Source organism: Neopsephotus bourkii, unplaced genomic scaffold (assembly GCF_033783945.1).
Source record: "Neopsephotus bourkii isolate Nb327-2 ecotype Australia unplaced genomic scaffold, CSIRO-AGI_Nbou_v1 NB_1723, whole genome shotgun sequence".
Taxonomy (NCBI): Eukaryota; Metazoa; Chordata; class Aves; order Psittaciformes; family Psittacidae; genus Neopsephotus; species Neopsephotus bourkii.
This window is the reverse complement of record NW_026902197.1, coordinates 940,812-958,499: the sequence shown is the minus strand read 5'-3', so window position 1 is coordinate 958,499 and position 17,688 is coordinate 940,812. Positions and strand designations below refer to the sequence as shown.

Below are 17,688 nucleotides of genomic sequence, written 5' to 3'. Positions count from 1 at the left end.
TTTTCCTTTTTTCTTTTGTTACATTTTAATATAATTTTTATATATTACCCTGTGTTAAAAATTCAAACAAAATCTATGACACCTGTCTAGCATTTGTAAGCAGCAATAAAATTATAAACTAGCTATTATGTGGAACTGATGAGAACAGCATCGATTAGGCAGTGAACGAGGATTAAAGCAGCACTCTTTGAAGGGGTGACACTCATCACCTCATGTCCCCACCAGTGTGGTCTGTGGCACCAGGCAGTTTTCTCCCATTTCACCCTGAGGGGATCATTTGGGAAGCAAAGGTGCTTCTTCATCTGTAGGGATGCATTTTCTCACACACCTGAGTATGGGTAGAGGCAGGGATGGGAGGGATGGAAGCCCCCCAGATGTGAAGGTACTTTAAGAGGGAAGGTTGTACTGGCCAAGGACTCATGTGGCTTGGTAAGTAAGATGGAGGTAAGAAATGCAGAGTTAAGTAGTGTGGGGCTGATGTTAAGGTATGATTTCCTCTTTCGGAAGCCTTCTTACACATCTTGTTTTCTAAGGCGGCAATGAAGATCAATGGATTGCTCTCTGTGAGTATGTCAGTCAGCCATCCTCCCACTCTCAATCTGTCTGTCACCTCTTGCTTAATTTTAGTCAAATTTGTCAGACAGGTAGAGACCAAGAAATCCCACAAGATGCACGGTCTAGGGATGACGTGAAGCCTGTGGGACCCTCAGGTTCTCCTGCCAGCCAGTGGCTGATGAGGCTCAGGTGGGACATGTGTGCACACATCCTGCCATGCTCTCTCCCTGGGGAGACCCATGGGGATATGGGAGAGCTGAAAGCAGCAGCATGGGAGCTCAGGCAGTGCTGAAGGAAGGAAGGAATGAAACAGAGATGCTTGTGCTGGAGGGAATCAGAGGGCGAGGAAGATGATGTGAATACATGCCTGAAGTCAACAAGGCTTCTCTATTCTCCCATGCATAGACCTTCCTGACTGTATAAGAGAATTATTTGCTATCCTGTGTTACCCTGCATTGTTTTTTTTTATTTTTGGAAATAAGTGCTCAGGGTTATTTTTTTTTTCATTCTTTTAGGTTTCTGTTCACACATCTGTAATTTTGCAAAAGAAATTATGAATGCATTCTGACAGCATGCTCAGAGATAGCATTTGCTAGTACAGTTTTACCTGAGGGAGAACAAGGATTAATGTGTTTTAATATATATATTTTTTTAATTAAGGAATTAACCCCTTTGTAACTCCCCCAGTGAAGTCTGGGAAGGAAAAAAGTATGTAATTTTGAGTTTCTCCATTTAGTTCATTAGAGAATAATGAAGTGCACGATTAAATCCTAATTTTACATTAAACCCCAGTTTTGGAATCCTTTTGAAAGTAAAAAGGAAAAATCTTTTTTTCTGTCCTGACTTTCTCCTGCTGATTCTCAGACAAGAGGAGGTGTTTTCAGTCTTCATACAGTTTGGTTGTAAAGACTTCGTATTTCTGCATTTTTCCCAGGCATAATAAGTGGGAGTTTTATATCTGATTTTAGCCATCTAAAAATGAAGTATCACATTAAAGGTAAATGTTTATAGAATCTGTCTGTAGTCAGTAGAGATAAAGATCAATTGCTACAGAGAGCAATTGATTCTACTACCTTAGATAACCATCCTAGAATGCCATGAAAATTATATATCCTCTCAAAGTACCTAATTTTCTTCACTTACTGGAGAAGGAAGCTAACTAACTAGCTTAGACCAGGTACTCACTTTTGGATAGCTAATATTAAATTATATGAATCCCACCAATGGGCCTAATAAAAATAGGATTTGACACTCAACTCTTTATTTGTAGAAACTTTTAGAGAGGCTGAATTGGAAATAAGATTGTTTTATATAGGACAGTTGTTTTCCTATTTTTCAGGCATCCATATATGTGCCTGCTTTGCTCCAGTGCATCATTTATTCCTCTGCTGCCATGAAGGACTCGGTTGGTTGACTTTACAAAACACCTTTCTCCATGTCTCTCTTTTCTGAAGGTCAGCATTTCAATTTATTGCAGTTTTATTTTTAGATCAGAATATGATGATGATGATTTCGGTCATTTCTTTCTGTAGGTATTTCCAGCTTTGGAAGATGACCTAGCAATTGACACTCCTTTTGAAACTGAACTCGAAGAAATGGCCAGTGACTTGTAGGTACTGCAGTTTTAAACTCAGCTCCTCAGATTTCTGTCAAAGGTGAAGTGTTTGTGCCATTAGCTATTAAATCTTTTTCAAGTTTGCATGACTTTTATAACTCATATGTTGCAGATGGAAAACCTCATCTTCCTATTTTAGGGAAGTAGGCTGTTTGCCAAGCCCATTTTGACCAAGACATTAAATTGTTTATGGCTGTTTCAGCTCATCTGGGCTTTATGTAATAACTTAACATTTTCCACATGTGGGCAAAGTCCCAGTCACCTTCTGTGCTTGAGCGTAGGTCTGCTATTCAACCTGTGGGATGTAAATCAGTGGTCTCTGGGTTTGACCTCATCTTTTCAGGAGGACTCTGACACTTCCTTGGTTAAAAGCATTTGTGGGAAAATCATTTATACATTCCCGGGCTTACGGGATATCTCTGTGGTGGCTTTAGAAACAAACACTTTGGACATTCCCAGCATCTACCTGACGTAAATAAATGTCTTTGCTATAGTCTCTCTTTATTTTTTTTTTTTTTAATTAATGTGTTATTATTATTTTAAGTTTGAAGTTAAACCAAACCTTTTAGTAATCAGTTTCTCTGGGTGTTTTCTCCCAGTTGTAATCACCGTCTGGTCTCTAATCACGAGCTCAATTACCGTGACTGCTAACTGCAATTGCAGGATTAGCTCTTTAGCCTTAAACCAGTCACAAATTCTTCTGGATTTTCACCCTCTGTTTCTTTAAAACTCCTCTCTGAACTATTTCACTTTTCTGAGTAGGAACATCCTTCTCAAATTAGCCTCATTTGCCTGAGTTTACTGAAAACTCTTTTTTTTTTCTTTCAGAACTAGCTAGTACTATAATTTTTCTTCTAGGTGTTGTCCTTTTGACTGATGCACTCTGCTTGCGTGGCGGGGGGGGAGGAGAAGGAGGATCCTGAAGTGCTTTCTACGAGGTGTGAGCCAAGCTCGGAGTAGCCTTATGATACATGGGCCTTCTCTGAGAGCCATATTGAAGCATCGTCTCCCCACACTTTCATAGCCTTTTCTCTGGCAATTGAATGTAATTTTTCATGGGGCAAGAAGAGGTAATCCTAGCTAGTCAGCTTCACTGTTGCATGCGTGAGAACCAGATTACTTTTTTCCTTTAGATAGGTGAAGAAGTGTCACGTTACCAGCCGGCTTTGTAAAACTGGCAGAAGACACCAAAACCCGCTTCAACCATTAGCTGTACTGCACGCATACAAATTTCGTACCTTTTACCACCTGGAGAGACCTTTTTCTACCTGTCCTTTCTTTTCTAATTGGCCTTGGTCTCTCAGTCTCCCTTGGGCATCCAGCAGCTAATCAGTGCAATGAGCCTCTGCCTCACTATGCTAATTGCTACTGTTGTCCAGTTGATTTCCTCAAAAATACCCGAGGAACCTGCAGAGGGAAAAAATACAAATCAAAGAGCCCAGTGACAATGGAGTATAAAACATGGGGCTGCAGAAGGACAGGCCAGGAAATTTGTCACTACATGGTCATCCAGGTACCTGGGAGTAAAATGTGATTCCTTTCTATAAGCAATGGAGCAATCTAGCACAGACCAAGCAGAAAACTGAAAGCTTTGCCTATGTTGGGATGGGCTTAAAAACCTGATAAGGGATTTATCATTACTTTAACAACTGTAAGTAATGTAATAGCAAAAAAGTTTTCTCCCTTCTTCTCTTTTTAGACTTCTTTGCAATTGCATTTGTTTCAGTTTCCTTGTGAGACGGGGGGGGGGGGGGGGGGCGCAAAATTACAAGATGGGATATAGAAATCTTTACAACTAGTAATCTCTTGGATTCTGTTCCCTTCTATTCTCTTCCCCATATTCAGTCGTACTCTTGCCTTCTCTTCCATTCGATTGTCTCAGAACCTCTGCTCTTGTATTCACTCTCATTCTGCAGGAAGGTAGGAGGGAAAAAGGAGACAGGGAAGCAAGGAGGGAGGGGAAAAAAGGAAGGATTGAAGGAGGGAGGGAAAGAAGGAGCCATTTATGGTCATTTCTATCCCGGTTTTGTCCATTTCTGACAAGTTTAAGCCATTTTTTTGTTATTTCCAACCCGTTTTACATCTATTTCCCCATTTCTAAACCGGTTTTGGCCATTTCTAACTCAATTTTGGCCACTTCAGACCCATTATATGCATTTTTTTTGCCACGTCTAACCATTTTTTGATCTTTTCTAACCTGTTTTAAGCCATTTTTGGTAATTTCTAACCCATTTTAAGCCATTGTGGCTTTTTTTATTGTATTTCTAAACTGGTTTTGGCTATTTCCAACCCATTTTTGCTGAATTCTGACCCATTTTAAGCCTCTTTTGGCTATTGCTAATGCATTTATGGCCACTTATAAACCGTTTTAAGCTTTTACTTGCTATTTCTAAACTCTTTTTGCCGTTTCTGAGCCATTTTTGTAACCACTTGTAACCCGTTTAAAGCCATTTTTTTTTTCAATTTCCACCTCATTTTGGCCCGTTTCTAACCCGGTTTAATCCACTTTTTTCTAACCCATTTTTGCCCATTTGTCCCCAGTTTTAAGCCGGTTTTGACCATTTCTAACCTATTTTTGGCCACTTCTAACATGATTTATGCCATTTTTAGCCATTTGTGGCTAGAAGCTTTTTTATGTCCCATTCTAACCTGTTTTAAGCCATTTTGGCCCTTTCTAAACCATTTTTCTTCATTTCTAAGCAATTTTTTGCCACTTCCAGCACATTTTTGCCCATTTCTCACCCATTTTAAGCCATTTTTTTTGTTACCCATTTTTCCCCATTTCTAACCTATTTTAACCCATTTTTATTTATTTCTAAGCTATTTAGGGCCATTTCTATCCCATTTTTTTGCCCTTTTCTTACCGGTTTTAAGCTATTTTTGGCTATTTTAAACCCATCTTTCCTATTTCTAACGCATGTAAAGCTTTTTGGCTATTTCTGAACAATTCATGGCCATTTTTGTCCCTTTTCTGCCCGATTCTAACCCGTTTTAAGCCATTTTTTCTCCTTTCTACCCCCTTTTTACCTATTTTAATCCATTTTGGGCCATTTTTATTCTATTTTTGACCATTTGTAATTTGTTTTAAACCATTTTTGCCCGTTTCTCATGTCATTTTAGGTATGGGACGCTCAGAAAAAGAGTTAGTAAAAGAGACTAAAAAGCAGGGACAGCTGAAAAAAAACTCCAAATCCATACAAACGCATAAAGAGAATAAAGAGCGCAAGAGCAGAATGTGATTGTAAACTGCTGCAACGCAAGCACAGAGGGATAAAAGTGAACAAGCCTGAAAGAATCTCCAATAAAAGTTCCCTTAGCAACTTAGCCCAGCCCCGGTATTGCAAAGTCTTCAGGTCCCCAGTCGGCAGTTGATGTCCCCGGGGGATGTAAAGTGGGCTGGGAGCGGCCGCTGCTCTCAGCCCTTTGCCTCCTGGGTACCGAAAAGTGACCGTGTGCTGCCACCACGTGTCCAGAGGTGGGTACTGCAGGTGCTGTATGTATGGGGGGCACGGCTCGCTGCTGCCATCGTGTGTCCAAACTCGGTACTGCAGGTGGTGGAGAATTGGGGGGGGGGGGCATGGAGTGGCGCAGGGCACGGTTCGCTGCTGCCATCGTGTGTCCAAACTCGGTACTGCAGGTGGTGGAGAATTGGGGGGGGCATGGAGTGGCGCGGGGCACGGTTCGCTGCTGCCATCGTGAGGCTAAATTCGGTACTGCAGGCAGCGGAGATAGGGCGGGGCAAACGAGTGGCTCAGTGCAACGTTAGCTGCTGCCATCCTCTTGCCGAAAGCCGATACTGCAGGAGGCGGAGCGGCAGTGGCACCGGAAAACGCTTGCATGCAACCCGCGGCCCCCGTTGGCTGAGGCGCCCGTTAATCACCCCGAGCACCGCCCCTCTTCCGGTCTCCTCTGACCACGCCCCGCTCCGCCCCCATTGGCTGAGGAGCCCGTCAACCACCCCGAGCACCGCCCCTCTCCCGGATTCTATGAGGTGTATGGCAGGGACATGGGGTGTTCACAGGTGGATACGGGGGAATTTGGGGGTCTGGAGACCCATAATGGGGTCTATGGGGGGATTAGGGGAGTTACAGGGGCGTATGGTGATTTGGAGAAAACTCCAGGAACAAACTTGCCAACAAAAGTTTCAAGCAGGTGTTCTTTATTGCGGCTCCGGCAGACACGGGGGAGAGCTCCTCCTAACCTCTCTCTCCGAATTGCTGAACACCCGTCCTTATATAGTCACTAATCATACATATTCATTACGTGCATACATGCATATTCATACTTACATCATTCTAGAGAGTTTCCCCACAGGCGTACAAAAACGTGGTGCTGGTCTCTGAGGGTCCTTTACTTCTGAGAATCTTCAGCACTTCTGGCAGCCTTTAAAGCACTCTTTCCAATGAATTCCCTCTTTCCCAGTGCTTTCTAAGGCAAAAAGTGAGGGAACGCATGCGTTTGCCCGAAGAGAGCCGAGCGGAACAGAAGCCGCCCAAAGGGGGGGGAGCCGACCAGAGGGAGGAAGCAGAGCGCAGCCGAAAGGAACCGAAGCATCCCGAAGGTAGCCCAGCGGAGCCCAAGCCACCCGAAGGCGACGGAGCCGCCCGTTGCGACCCGAGTGGCTCCGAGACAAGCCGATGCCTCCCATTACCCCCCTATTACCAACCATTGATAACCCCCCTTTACCCCCTATCAACCCAGATCAGTTTAGCCCAGCTCAGCCCAGTGCACACCAGTCCAGCCCACTTTATCTCACTTAAGACACTTCACCACAGTTCAGCCCAGCCCACTTTAGCCCTGTCCAGCCAATTCCAGCTCACCCAGTTCAGCCCGTTTAGCCCACTTTAGCCCAGCACAGCCAACTTTAGCACAGGCCATTCAAGTTTAGCCCAGCCCAGCCCAATTCAGCCCATGACTATTAGGTGTTTGCTCTTTGACCCTTGACCATTAAATTTTGAGCTTCCAAATTTTTTTTACCCGCCATTGCATTTATTACCTTTGACCTCTTAATTTTTATCCTTGACCTATGATCCCTGAAACTTGACCTGTGACCCTTGACTGTTAAATTGCCTGTTGGCTTTGATCATTGAGCTTAGCTATAAATCCATTATCTTTTAACCTTGATCATTACGTGTTGCCCTTCGACCTACTGCCTTTGACCCTTGCCCATTGGGTGTTGACCTTTGACTCCCTAGACATTGCCCTGGTGGCCTTTTTGTACCAGACCTTTGACCCCTGAACTCAATCTTTTATCTGGCCCTTGACCATTAAACATTTACCTCTGCCCTCATGAACTTCGACCTGCAGTTTTTCTTTTACTCCTGACCTTTTGACCCCTGATCTTTGACCTATGTGGGTGGCTTGGGCAGGGGCATGGTCAGGGCTCTGGGTGGGGCTACTAAAGGACCAGGGATGTATCCAGCCTGGGGCCATGTCCCCACGATGGCAGGGCCATGCTTAAGACTCATCTCCTTGGCAAGGAATGGGGGTGTGGCCAGTGTGGGTCTGGGGCGTGGCCAGGGTGGGATGTGGTCTGCATTGGGGGTGGGGCAACTGGAAGAGGGGGTGGGTCCAGGTGAGGTGTGGGCGGGGCCTCACTGCAGAGTGCCTTAGATGGGGCTCAGGGAGCTGAGCAGAGGCACAGCCTGTGAAGGGGCATGGGCTCAGCTGCTGGCAGGTCAGAACTAGGCCTGAGGTGGGACCATGCTGGGGAGTGCAGCCAGGGCTGGGGCCAGATGAGGGCCCATCATAATCATTATGGTTTTGGTAAGCAGTTTGTCACTGCATTTACCTGCACATGCACTAACCTTAAAGTGTTTAAACACACTTTTGACACCTGCAGGTTGAAGAAAGTATTTGCTTCTGAGAGAACTACAGAAAAGTTATCCTGAAGCATGTCATCATTTCAAATACTGCAAGTGTCTTTAATGAGAAAAAAAAAGGTAAGCTGAAATAGCGCAGAGTACAGCAGAGATAAAGCAGTTCAATTAAACTCAGTAATCTGAACAACCAACACTAGTGACCTGTGAATAACTTGAAATCTGCAATTAAGAGATACATCCCTTCTTTAAAAAAAAAAAAAAAAAAAAACAAACCAAAAAACCTCTTCAGAAAAACTTGGTGGAGAGCTGGAGCAGCCACTGAAGTTAAAGATCAAGTTTTGTTTTGGTGGTTTCTCCAAGAAAACATCCATTTTTACTAGATAAAGCTGAACAGGCAGCACCACCCCCATGGTGGGGAAGGAAACCCAACAAAAACCCCTAATAAAACCAAAGCAGTAAAATAAATGGGACCTCAAGCATAGCTAGAAATGTTTAACTTTATAAAAGCTAACTTTTTTTAAATAGTCTTCTTCCTTAGTTAGTCAAGCCTGCAGGTAGAGCCTAACATACTGCATTAGATACAGATACACAGAACATTGCTCTAAACCAGAAAGAAGTTATTTTTACATTTGCAAGCAACATTAAAAGTTAACATGTCTAAAAAAAAATTTAAAATTTTTAGATTTCCTTCCCCAGGCGGCTTCTTTTCATCTGTAAGTACTAGTAAATACATTCCACAGTGCCTCTATTTAAGGGGCTGTATGTAAATTAGAGTGTGATAAAACAGAAGCAAATCAAGAAAAAAAGACATGCTAAAGTTATTCTATGTGGCTACAGTAAATAGTCACGAATAGTTCAGTGACCATTTATGACCATTAATGGTATCCCAGACCACAGTGGTTCCATCTGGGGAACTGGCCACCACCACCACTGCAAGCTACAAAACAATGGGTAAAATGGGCCTTGACCATTTCTTAATCTGGTCATCACTGTTGAGAATAATGTCCAAATACAATCCACAACCCTTTTTTGCTTTCAGGAAGAGGCAAACCAACAGCTGTACAGTTCGGGCTTTCTCTTCACACAGGCACAAAAATTCAAGCCTCACAAAGCACACTATTAGGCAAATAAAGCATCCTTATGCCCTAAGTATACTCTTATATCTTTAATCCCAAGCACCACATAAAAATACATTCTAAATTAACTACTTTTCAGGGGACCTTTCAAGATTATAAATAAACAAGAAACCAACTCTCTGCAGACTCAATGAGAGTTGTTAATTTGCAAGAGGTTCTTAGTCCTCTTTCATGATACATCTGATATATTTGAGCATGGCATCTGCATATACTGAAACATAGCTATGTCACACTATAACTGTGCAGGCAGATTTCTATTCATCTCCCCTTTCAGAGACTTGCTGGCAGAGGACAGTTACTTCCCATAGAATTTCTTATTCAGAAGAAAGATCAGCAGGTTGACATTCACTTTTGCTCTGTCAAACAACTTCATGACTGCAACACCTTCATACTGCAGCTGCAGAAGATCCTGCCAAAGAGAATACCTTTATGAGCAAGGAATCCTCAAGAGCTTATAGAGAGTATGAGACTCTCTGGTAACAGCAGCTTTTTGAGGAACACATATCACAAAGTATATGGCATAAGACCAAAAAACAAGAGATTTATTAAAGATCCACTCATACTGCATGAAAAATAAAGTAGTTCTAAGACATCCAAGATCTCAATTTTTAAATCTGTTTTATATAAAAAAACCCCAATCAAACAACAACAGCAAGAAAAAAAAAAGAGGGGAGAAATAGAAGACCATTCTAAAAAAGGCCAATTTCAGATCTAGCCATCTCCATGCTTTTCATTTCCACAATACCCATAAAGTCATAACATTTAGAAAGGGTCTCCTATATGTCTAACTATACTATCTACCTATGAAACATTATAACACTCCACAGTGTCGCTTTCTAAAAACCTTAGTTGTGTCTGGTCTCAGCAAAGTGGTTTTGGAGCACTGCAACCTAGGGCAGAGAAAGTCACACCATCTGTTAGCACAATGCCAATTCAGTCTCCTGGGTGTTTCGGTAGGGAGTATTTCTAGTTAGTTTGTTCTTGTCAACAATGCACCTGACAGAGCAATAGGACTCCTTACACTGATTCATCTCAGCAATTAATTTCTTTCAGCAAGCCCCCTACTGAACAATGTACATTGAAGGCGGCATTCAGGTTGTGCAGAGAAACTTTATATGCAATCCAAAATCCAAATCTATCTCCTGCAATTGTCCAGCCTGGGTGACACCAGAGTAAACAATCATAAAGCCATTTCTGCTGCTTTGTGCAAAAGTTCTGGTAAGGGCAATACAAGTTCTTTTATTGATGCCACCATTAATGATGTACTTGGATGACCAATGGCAGTTGCCATGTTGCTGGCCTCTCAATCATAAAATCAACTGGGTTGAAAAAACATTTAAGCTAAAGTCCAACCATCACCCCAGCACTGTCAAGGCCACCACTAAACCATGTCAGTGAGGGCCTCATCTACATGTTGGGGTTTTTTAACACTTCCAGGAATGGTGATTCCACCACTGCCCTGGGCAGCCTGTTCCAATGTCTTTGCACCCTCTCATTGAAGGAATTGTTCCTAATATCCAGTGTAAGCCTCCCTGCTTTTCCTGAAAAACAGTGCTAAAAAGGCATAGTGGTATAGCAACACCTGTGCTCGAAGAGCAAGTGACCTTGGGTAGCCTCATGAACCAAGAAACTCATGACCAGACAGGGACCAGAATGAACTAGGGGAGTCCTGAGAGCACACAAATGGCATGTATGAGACAACTGTCCCTCACAGCAGCCAGTTAGGTCACACAGACAACAATTCAAGGTGCTCCTACACACAACCTGTTTCAAGACCTCTGCAGCACCCACAATTAACAAACCCAATGATGCCTAAGTTGGCCAGGGGATATGCAAGGCAAAAGTAGATTAAGAAAACAGGGACACCAGGCATAACAGTGCTGGCATGGGAGAGGATCAGGGAACCATCTGGGAGAAAGTCAGTCTGTGCCTGTTTTGGTAGCCTGGCCTAAGTAAAGGCTGAGGACTCCCAAGAACTGCACAGTTGAAGAAACTGTTCAGTGTAGTGTGGCAGGAAGAATACCAACACATGATGCGTCTAAAGCCACCAAGCCTAGCTGATCTCTCTGCTGTAGCAGAAAGTTGTTGAAAATGCATGTGTTTTGTGTGCAAATGTAACTAGGAGCACAGAATGACATCATTAGTAAAGAAAAAAGAGTAGTCTGAATCCCACACATCTGTGTCGCATCTGTTTTTCTCACCTGCAACAGATCAGTTGCTTTTGAGAGCATTTCTCAAGACTGTTCAGGCAAAAAACATGATTTTTATTTTGATGAAGAGCCTGGCAAATGAAGCTTACATGCCACTAATAGGACAGTTCTTACCTGATAATGTAACATAAAGGTTTCCATCTGCACCCCCATGAATTTTGCCTTTATCTCAAAATCTCCTACTTCTTCTGTTGGACTGATTTCAAATATCACATTTTTGAACCTATGAAATTTGAGAAATTAAAACCCACAGTTCATTACCGAACATGTACTTCCTACTGAAACAGGGAGAGAATATACAAGATGAAGTGTGAAAATAGATTTCTAAGAATTATATTCTTATATTCTATATTCCCATTGGGAACGAGACTCTAAAAGCTGACCAGACCCTATATAACAATGAATGGAAGCCTTCCAGATTCTGTGGCCAGTGGATCACACCTTCACTCAAGAATAGCTGGAAATTTAGCCCATGCCGTCTAAACAGGCTACTTCATTGCTGCACATCCATGCCTTATTTACTGCACAAAGTACAGAAATAGGATCCTACGTTGAAAAAAAAATATTTAGTAACAGGTAACTTTCTTACCTTCCACAGAAGATACACCTAGTTCTCAAGGTTAGCAAGCTATAGCTGGACAAACTAAAGCCACCACCAAGTTGATTTTTCAACAGTGAGTGCTATTAACTATAGTTGTAATTCAACCAAGGAGGTGCCCTTTCATGACTGGGGGGGAGGGGGGGGGGGGAAGTGGCAGGTAGGAACACGTCGCATTTAAATCCCATACTTCTCAACCAAAGCCCCGCTTTGCTTCCACCAGCGAAGTTGGGGGTGGGGGGAAAGGAGAACTGGGAAGTGATAGAGCGATCACTGAGCAAAGTGTCTTTGGCCCAAGGGGTGCCAGCCTAGACTGCAGAAAACAATTTCTTCAGCTTTAATAACTAAGTCTACAACAATGCTAAATTCCAGGAACAAAACCACAAGACAATCTGTCACAATTTCAAACATATCCCAGAGCTTCTGTTCTCAATGGCCAGCACCTAAACCAGTTCAAAGAGACAAGAATTCAATGTACCCATTTTCCTCTGAGAAGCTTACTCAGCTCTAAAGCGTTTTAAAAAGATACTCACTGGTTACTTTGCAGGTCCTCAATCTCCAAAAGCACTCCCTTCTCATGAAGTCGAGCTGCTGTGTATTTCAGAGAAATCTTTTTACTGTTTTTGCCTTTCATTTCCCGAGGCTTCTTAGAAACTCTGGAAAAACCAAACCAGACAAAAAAAAAAAAAGCAAAACCAAAAGAAACCAAAAACCCCAAGACTATCAGTCAAACGAGTGAAGAGATTTTAGACAGCAAACATTTAATCTATTTGGGTGAGGGGATAGGACCAGTATAGCTGATCAATGGTGACTAACACAGCTGATAAAAACACCAACATCCTTCCTTGTCCCCCAAATATAACCACATGGTACTTCACAAAAAGCAGTACCACCTACCATTAGGCAAAACGGGATTTGGTGACAACTGACATGGAGAAGTCTGAGATTACTCTACAGCTTTCTTGCCTTAAGTTTCCACTGGCAGCTGCTCTTCCCAGATCTCCCTGGGGAGGAGGATGCTTCTCCCCTTCTGCACCTGTACTTCCCCCTCACCTCCTCCCCCCACCTTTTTAGGATAAAAAAAACAATTGGTGACCAATGATTTCCTTGTAGGTAACTGTAATTTTTATTCTCTGTTCCTACATGATGACAGGACAGACTCACTGAGCAGCACATGCATTATCTGAACTACCTGCTTCATTCCCTCTGGACACTCTACACTCCCCTCTCCCAGAGGGATCAAAATGCTCGCAAGTATGTCTTTCTGACCGCATTCAGGTAACCGCATTCAGGCACTGCCCTCCACCCATATTTGCCCAGCACTGCTGAGACCCTTTCCCTATAACTATCACTGGAGTAAAGAGCTTGGCCAAGATCCTTTGAGCAGATGGCATTATAATTCTTCCTAGTAACAACCTACATGTGTTTCCTGCAGAAAGCACTTCTATAACCACGGCATGGCTCCCAAGACACTTACTTGCCCTTGCTGGCCAGGTTATCCAAGCAGGTTTTGATGTAGCTTTTGTAATAATCCACTTGCTCCCCATAAAAAGTAGCTTTGGAGTTCAAGGCACTGTATGTCTGCTGCAGTTTCACCAGCTCTGCCTTTCTTCTCTGACGGTATCTACGCTGATTTCGGATATCCTACACCACAGAGAAAGACAAGCAGAGACTTAACAGCCATTTGAGCTCTTCAGCTGCTCAAGCCCAGAACACAGATTATCTGAAACACACCGTTTGATTTTGCTTAGTCTTGCTCCATGCTACATGCTGGAGCTCTCAGTTGCATTTGCCCCAGTTGAAGTGTCACCACTTGTCTGCATTGACTATTTTTGGAACTAACCAAGTATACAAGCAGTTCATTTGAACCTTTTGTTGCTTTCTCAAACTCCAGTGCTGTCCTAGTTACAATGACTAGAGTGGGCACCAACAGTATGTGATTTAAAGGAAGGAAGCAATTTTTGCCCCCTCTGGGTAGGAAAAATATCTTGTAAATCAAGCACGAAAACCATAGAAGCGCACAGACTTTCTTGTCTTTACTAGTCAGCCGCCTACAGATGTACATTACCTTAATGCTGGAACAAATATCATGTGCTGAAGTCAGTATGTATCCAAAAACCGAAAACAGTGACTTAATGACAGTACAATTAATTGTAATTGGATCTGTAAAGGTGATTGTTTATTCACTTTACATATACAACATTTCCCAAATAGCTTTCCTGTAAACATGTGATATAAAATACACTGTTATTTTTATTTAAATACCTAAAAGATAGAAGAGGGATCTGATAAAAACTCGCAAAAGTGATTTAATACTGTTGTATGCTGCTATGGTGACAGAGCATCTTTTTAGGCAAAACTTCCTTGTGTGAAGAAGTATGCAGAGACCCTGTTTAAATTACTTGAACAGAACAACAACAACAAAAAAAACCTCACATCAGGACTTCCCCTCCAAACTAGGAAGCTTTTTCTTAAGGTGCCTGAGATTCTGACAACACAATCAGTTTAGAAAATTCAAACATCCTATAAATATAAAGGACTTCCAAATGCCAAGAAGTGGGAACACTGTGGCAAAAGGTAGAGGCTTCACGCCTCTAAATTACTACTACAAAACTTCTCCTGAAAAGTCAATGCCAGTTTCACAACACTGCAAACTGCGGGAAAACTTCACTGTGACAATTAGGAAACCACAAATGGGAATACCTTTGCAATGTCATTGATTAGTTCCTGGTATTTATTTTTAGCATTCATGGTCCCTAGTTCTGTCAATTTCTTCAGGCCTGTCTTAATTTTATCTTTCTTTCCTTGAAGATTTAAGTTGCCATCTTCCTTCACAGACACAGTTTTTTTCATCTTATCAGGAGTTTTAGCATCACGAATGGCCCGTTTCTGCATTGCCCTCTGATGCTCCGCTTCCTAGAAAAAGAGAGCAAAAAAACTACAAGTTCATAAGCAGATCAATTTTAAGGTGACAAAGAACCAGAAACAGATTTTTCTGACCTCCAGCACAATATATAACAGGAATTTTGCTTGGTCATTTCTGTAATGACTTCATTGAATCCATGTTTGAAGAGCACATTCCATGTACAGGAAGCAGCAGAAGCCTACCTGCCATTTAAAACAGCTGTCTAGGTAAACAGTTTCTAGCAACTACCAGAGAGGTAAGGCTCACACATACAATTTATGTCCAATGTATTCCCTCCTTATTATTGTTACACTTCATTTCAACATCGGTGGAGACAGCTTCACTGTAATACATAAATGTATTCACGTAATTCACTGTAATGCATAAATGCAGATTCCTAAAACCCACATGTATCTGGACAGATGACAATCTCCTAATATAAAGAGAATGCAGGTAAACAACTTCATACTTGCTCTGAGGTAGCTGGAGTTCCCAAGATTTCAGTCAGCGTCTCCCCTGGTTGGAAGCGGATTACATCAACAATTAAACGTTTTGTGCTGCAAAGAAATCAAGGGGAACAGGAGAAAAATCTTTAAACTAAAAGACTTTAAATACTGTTCTGTTCTGCAATAATACCAACATTACCAATTTACCTGAAGTCATATTATCACTGGATGCACACTTAGGTATCATACGCTAGACCAAATCAGATCCCCGAGAAACACTTTACTTTGACAGTTTATCATAAACAGGTTCCCTAAAAGGTTCATCTACGTAATACACAGGATTTGCTCCCCAGTGCCCTGTCAAACAACGAGTATGTTACCCCATGTATTCCAAGGCAGCCCCAGTACTGCCATGTGGACCACAGAAGCACCAATTCCAAGGTGAAAGATAAAGCAGGTCCACCCATCAAATCCATGCCTTTCTAGTTTAGAGACAAGGATGCCATGCAAGACACTGTCAAATGCCTTGCACAAGCCCAAGTAGATGACACAATCACTCTTCCCTTATCCATCATTACAATGCTGTGGCCCTACTGCAGAAGGCCGCCAAATTTGTCAGGCACAATTTGCCCTTTGTGACACCATGCTGGCTGTTGCCAATCACCTTCTTATTGTCCATGTGCCTTAGCATAGTTTCTAGGAGTATCTGCTCCATGATCTTGTCAGGCACTGAGGTGAGACTGACTGGCCTGTAGTTCCCTGGGCCTTCCTTGTTTCTCTCAAGAACAGCGGACTATATTTCTCCTTTTCCAGTCAGCAGGAACTTCAGACAGCCACAGCTTCTCAAATATGGTGGATAATGGCTTGGCAACTTTATCCACCACCTCCCTCAGGACCCGCAGACGGATCTCATCAGGTCCCAGGGACTTGAGCACCTTCAGGTTGCTCAGATGGTCTCTCACCCGATCTTCTCCTACTGCAGGCAGTTCTTCATTGTCCCAGTCCCTGCCATGACTTCTGCGACTTGGGCAGCGGCTGGCACTTTTGCTGGTGAAGACCAATGCAAAAGAAGTCAGCAAGTGCATTGGCCTTCTGTATGTCCCAGGTAACCAGGTCTCCTGTTTCCTTATGGCAGGTGCTAACAATTTCCCTTATCTTTCTTTTATCCCCAGTGTATCTACAGAAGTTTTCCTGTTGCCCTTAATGCCCTTGCTTAGACTGAGTTCTGTCAGGGCTAATAGGTATTAGTCTAATAACACATCTATTTTCAAAAATATTATTTTCATCTATTAAGAGTCAGGTTTGAAGGACAGCAAGTGCAGAGCAAAGGGGACCACATCATAAACCAAGAGGAGAGCAGCAACATCATAAAGAAACTAATACTGCAGGAGCTAGCAAACTTAGCAGCAGTGTTATTCATATATATTAGACATTTACTTACCCTTAACATTCCCTTATATTGCACGTATTCTATTGAAAACATTGCACAGGACATCACATAAGCAACACAAAGACTGAATCATCTAAGTTTCACATTAATAGACCTGAGAGTTAAAACTCCATTGTAAGGATCAATATGGATTATTTAAGATGGTCTTTACAAATTATTCACAAGCAGGCAAATCCAACTGCTGCTGTCACTCTCTCACATCTAGGAAGTTTCCCCCTTCAGAACCATCCAAAACAGACTTCTAAAGAATGACAAATTCAACAGTGATGAAGAACTAACAGGAACAAATTTGACAGCCACGGCACTGAAAGCTCAGTGTACTTGGAGTAAAAGTCCCACATTTGTTTAAATTACACTTGCTTATTTTCACATGCAAATTAACTGTGAAAATTCAGGCTCCTCATTCTCTTGAGAGACCAGACAGTTACCCATTACTTACTTCAACAGAATAGTCCTCACATCCATCTCTGCATTCTCATCACCAGGAACATCAAATTTATTAGTGAGTGTAAGAGAAACCTCAGTCTTTGCTAGCATTTCCCTGTTGGGGTCATTAATGTTGCCAGACCCTTCTCCTGCCAAGCAGAAAGAGTTTATAGATGAAATCATATTTTTTACATCATTGACTACAAGAGATTTGTAATTTTTCCCATCATAACAGATCACAGGAAAACTACCTAGTTTCCTACTTTAAAATGGATGCTTTAAAAGCCAACACCAAATTTGAAAATGATCGAGTATGTTACTAACTTTTTCTTCACAAACCTGAAAGAATACAGTGGCCAGAAAGGCACACCAAAATCACTAGCTTCTATGCCTTAAAGACATTTGTGTATTCTACACTGTATCTCAGCATTTCACTCTTTACTGAAAAAAGTAGCTGACCTTTCAAAAATACTTTCTAAATAAAGACATGACCATGCCTCTGTGACCATGTCCTCATTAGAATGA

General features: G+C 42.2%; 1 protein-coding gene across 4 annotated transcripts in view; it reads right to left on the bottom strand.

The window, feature by feature from the left end:
* Positions 1-8,070: 8,070 nt before the first annotated feature.
* The window catches only part of IQGAP1 (IQ motif containing GTPase activating protein 1), a 53,370-nt gene continuing 43,752 nt past the window's right edge, over positions 8,071-17,688 (bottom strand). For all 4 annotated transcript variants that reach the window (XM_061376654.1, XM_061376655.1, XM_061376653.1 and 1 more), the window contains exons 32-38: positions 17,177-17,312; positions 15,311-15,398; positions 14,640-14,852; positions 13,414-13,580; positions 12,470-12,592; positions 11,453-11,561; positions 8,071-9,537 (exon numbers count right to left, since the gene is read on the bottom strand). In XM_061376654.1, the coding sequence (XP_061232638.1) occupies positions 9,424-9,537; positions 11,453-11,561; positions 12,470-12,592; positions 13,414-13,580; positions 14,640-14,852; positions 15,311-15,398; positions 17,177-17,312 (950 nt within the window). In that variant the 3' untranslated portion in view covers positions 8,071-9,423. The remainder of the gene's footprint in view (positions 9,538-11,452; positions 11,562-12,469; positions 12,593-13,413; positions 13,581-14,639; positions 14,853-15,310; positions 15,399-17,176; positions 17,313-17,688) is intronic.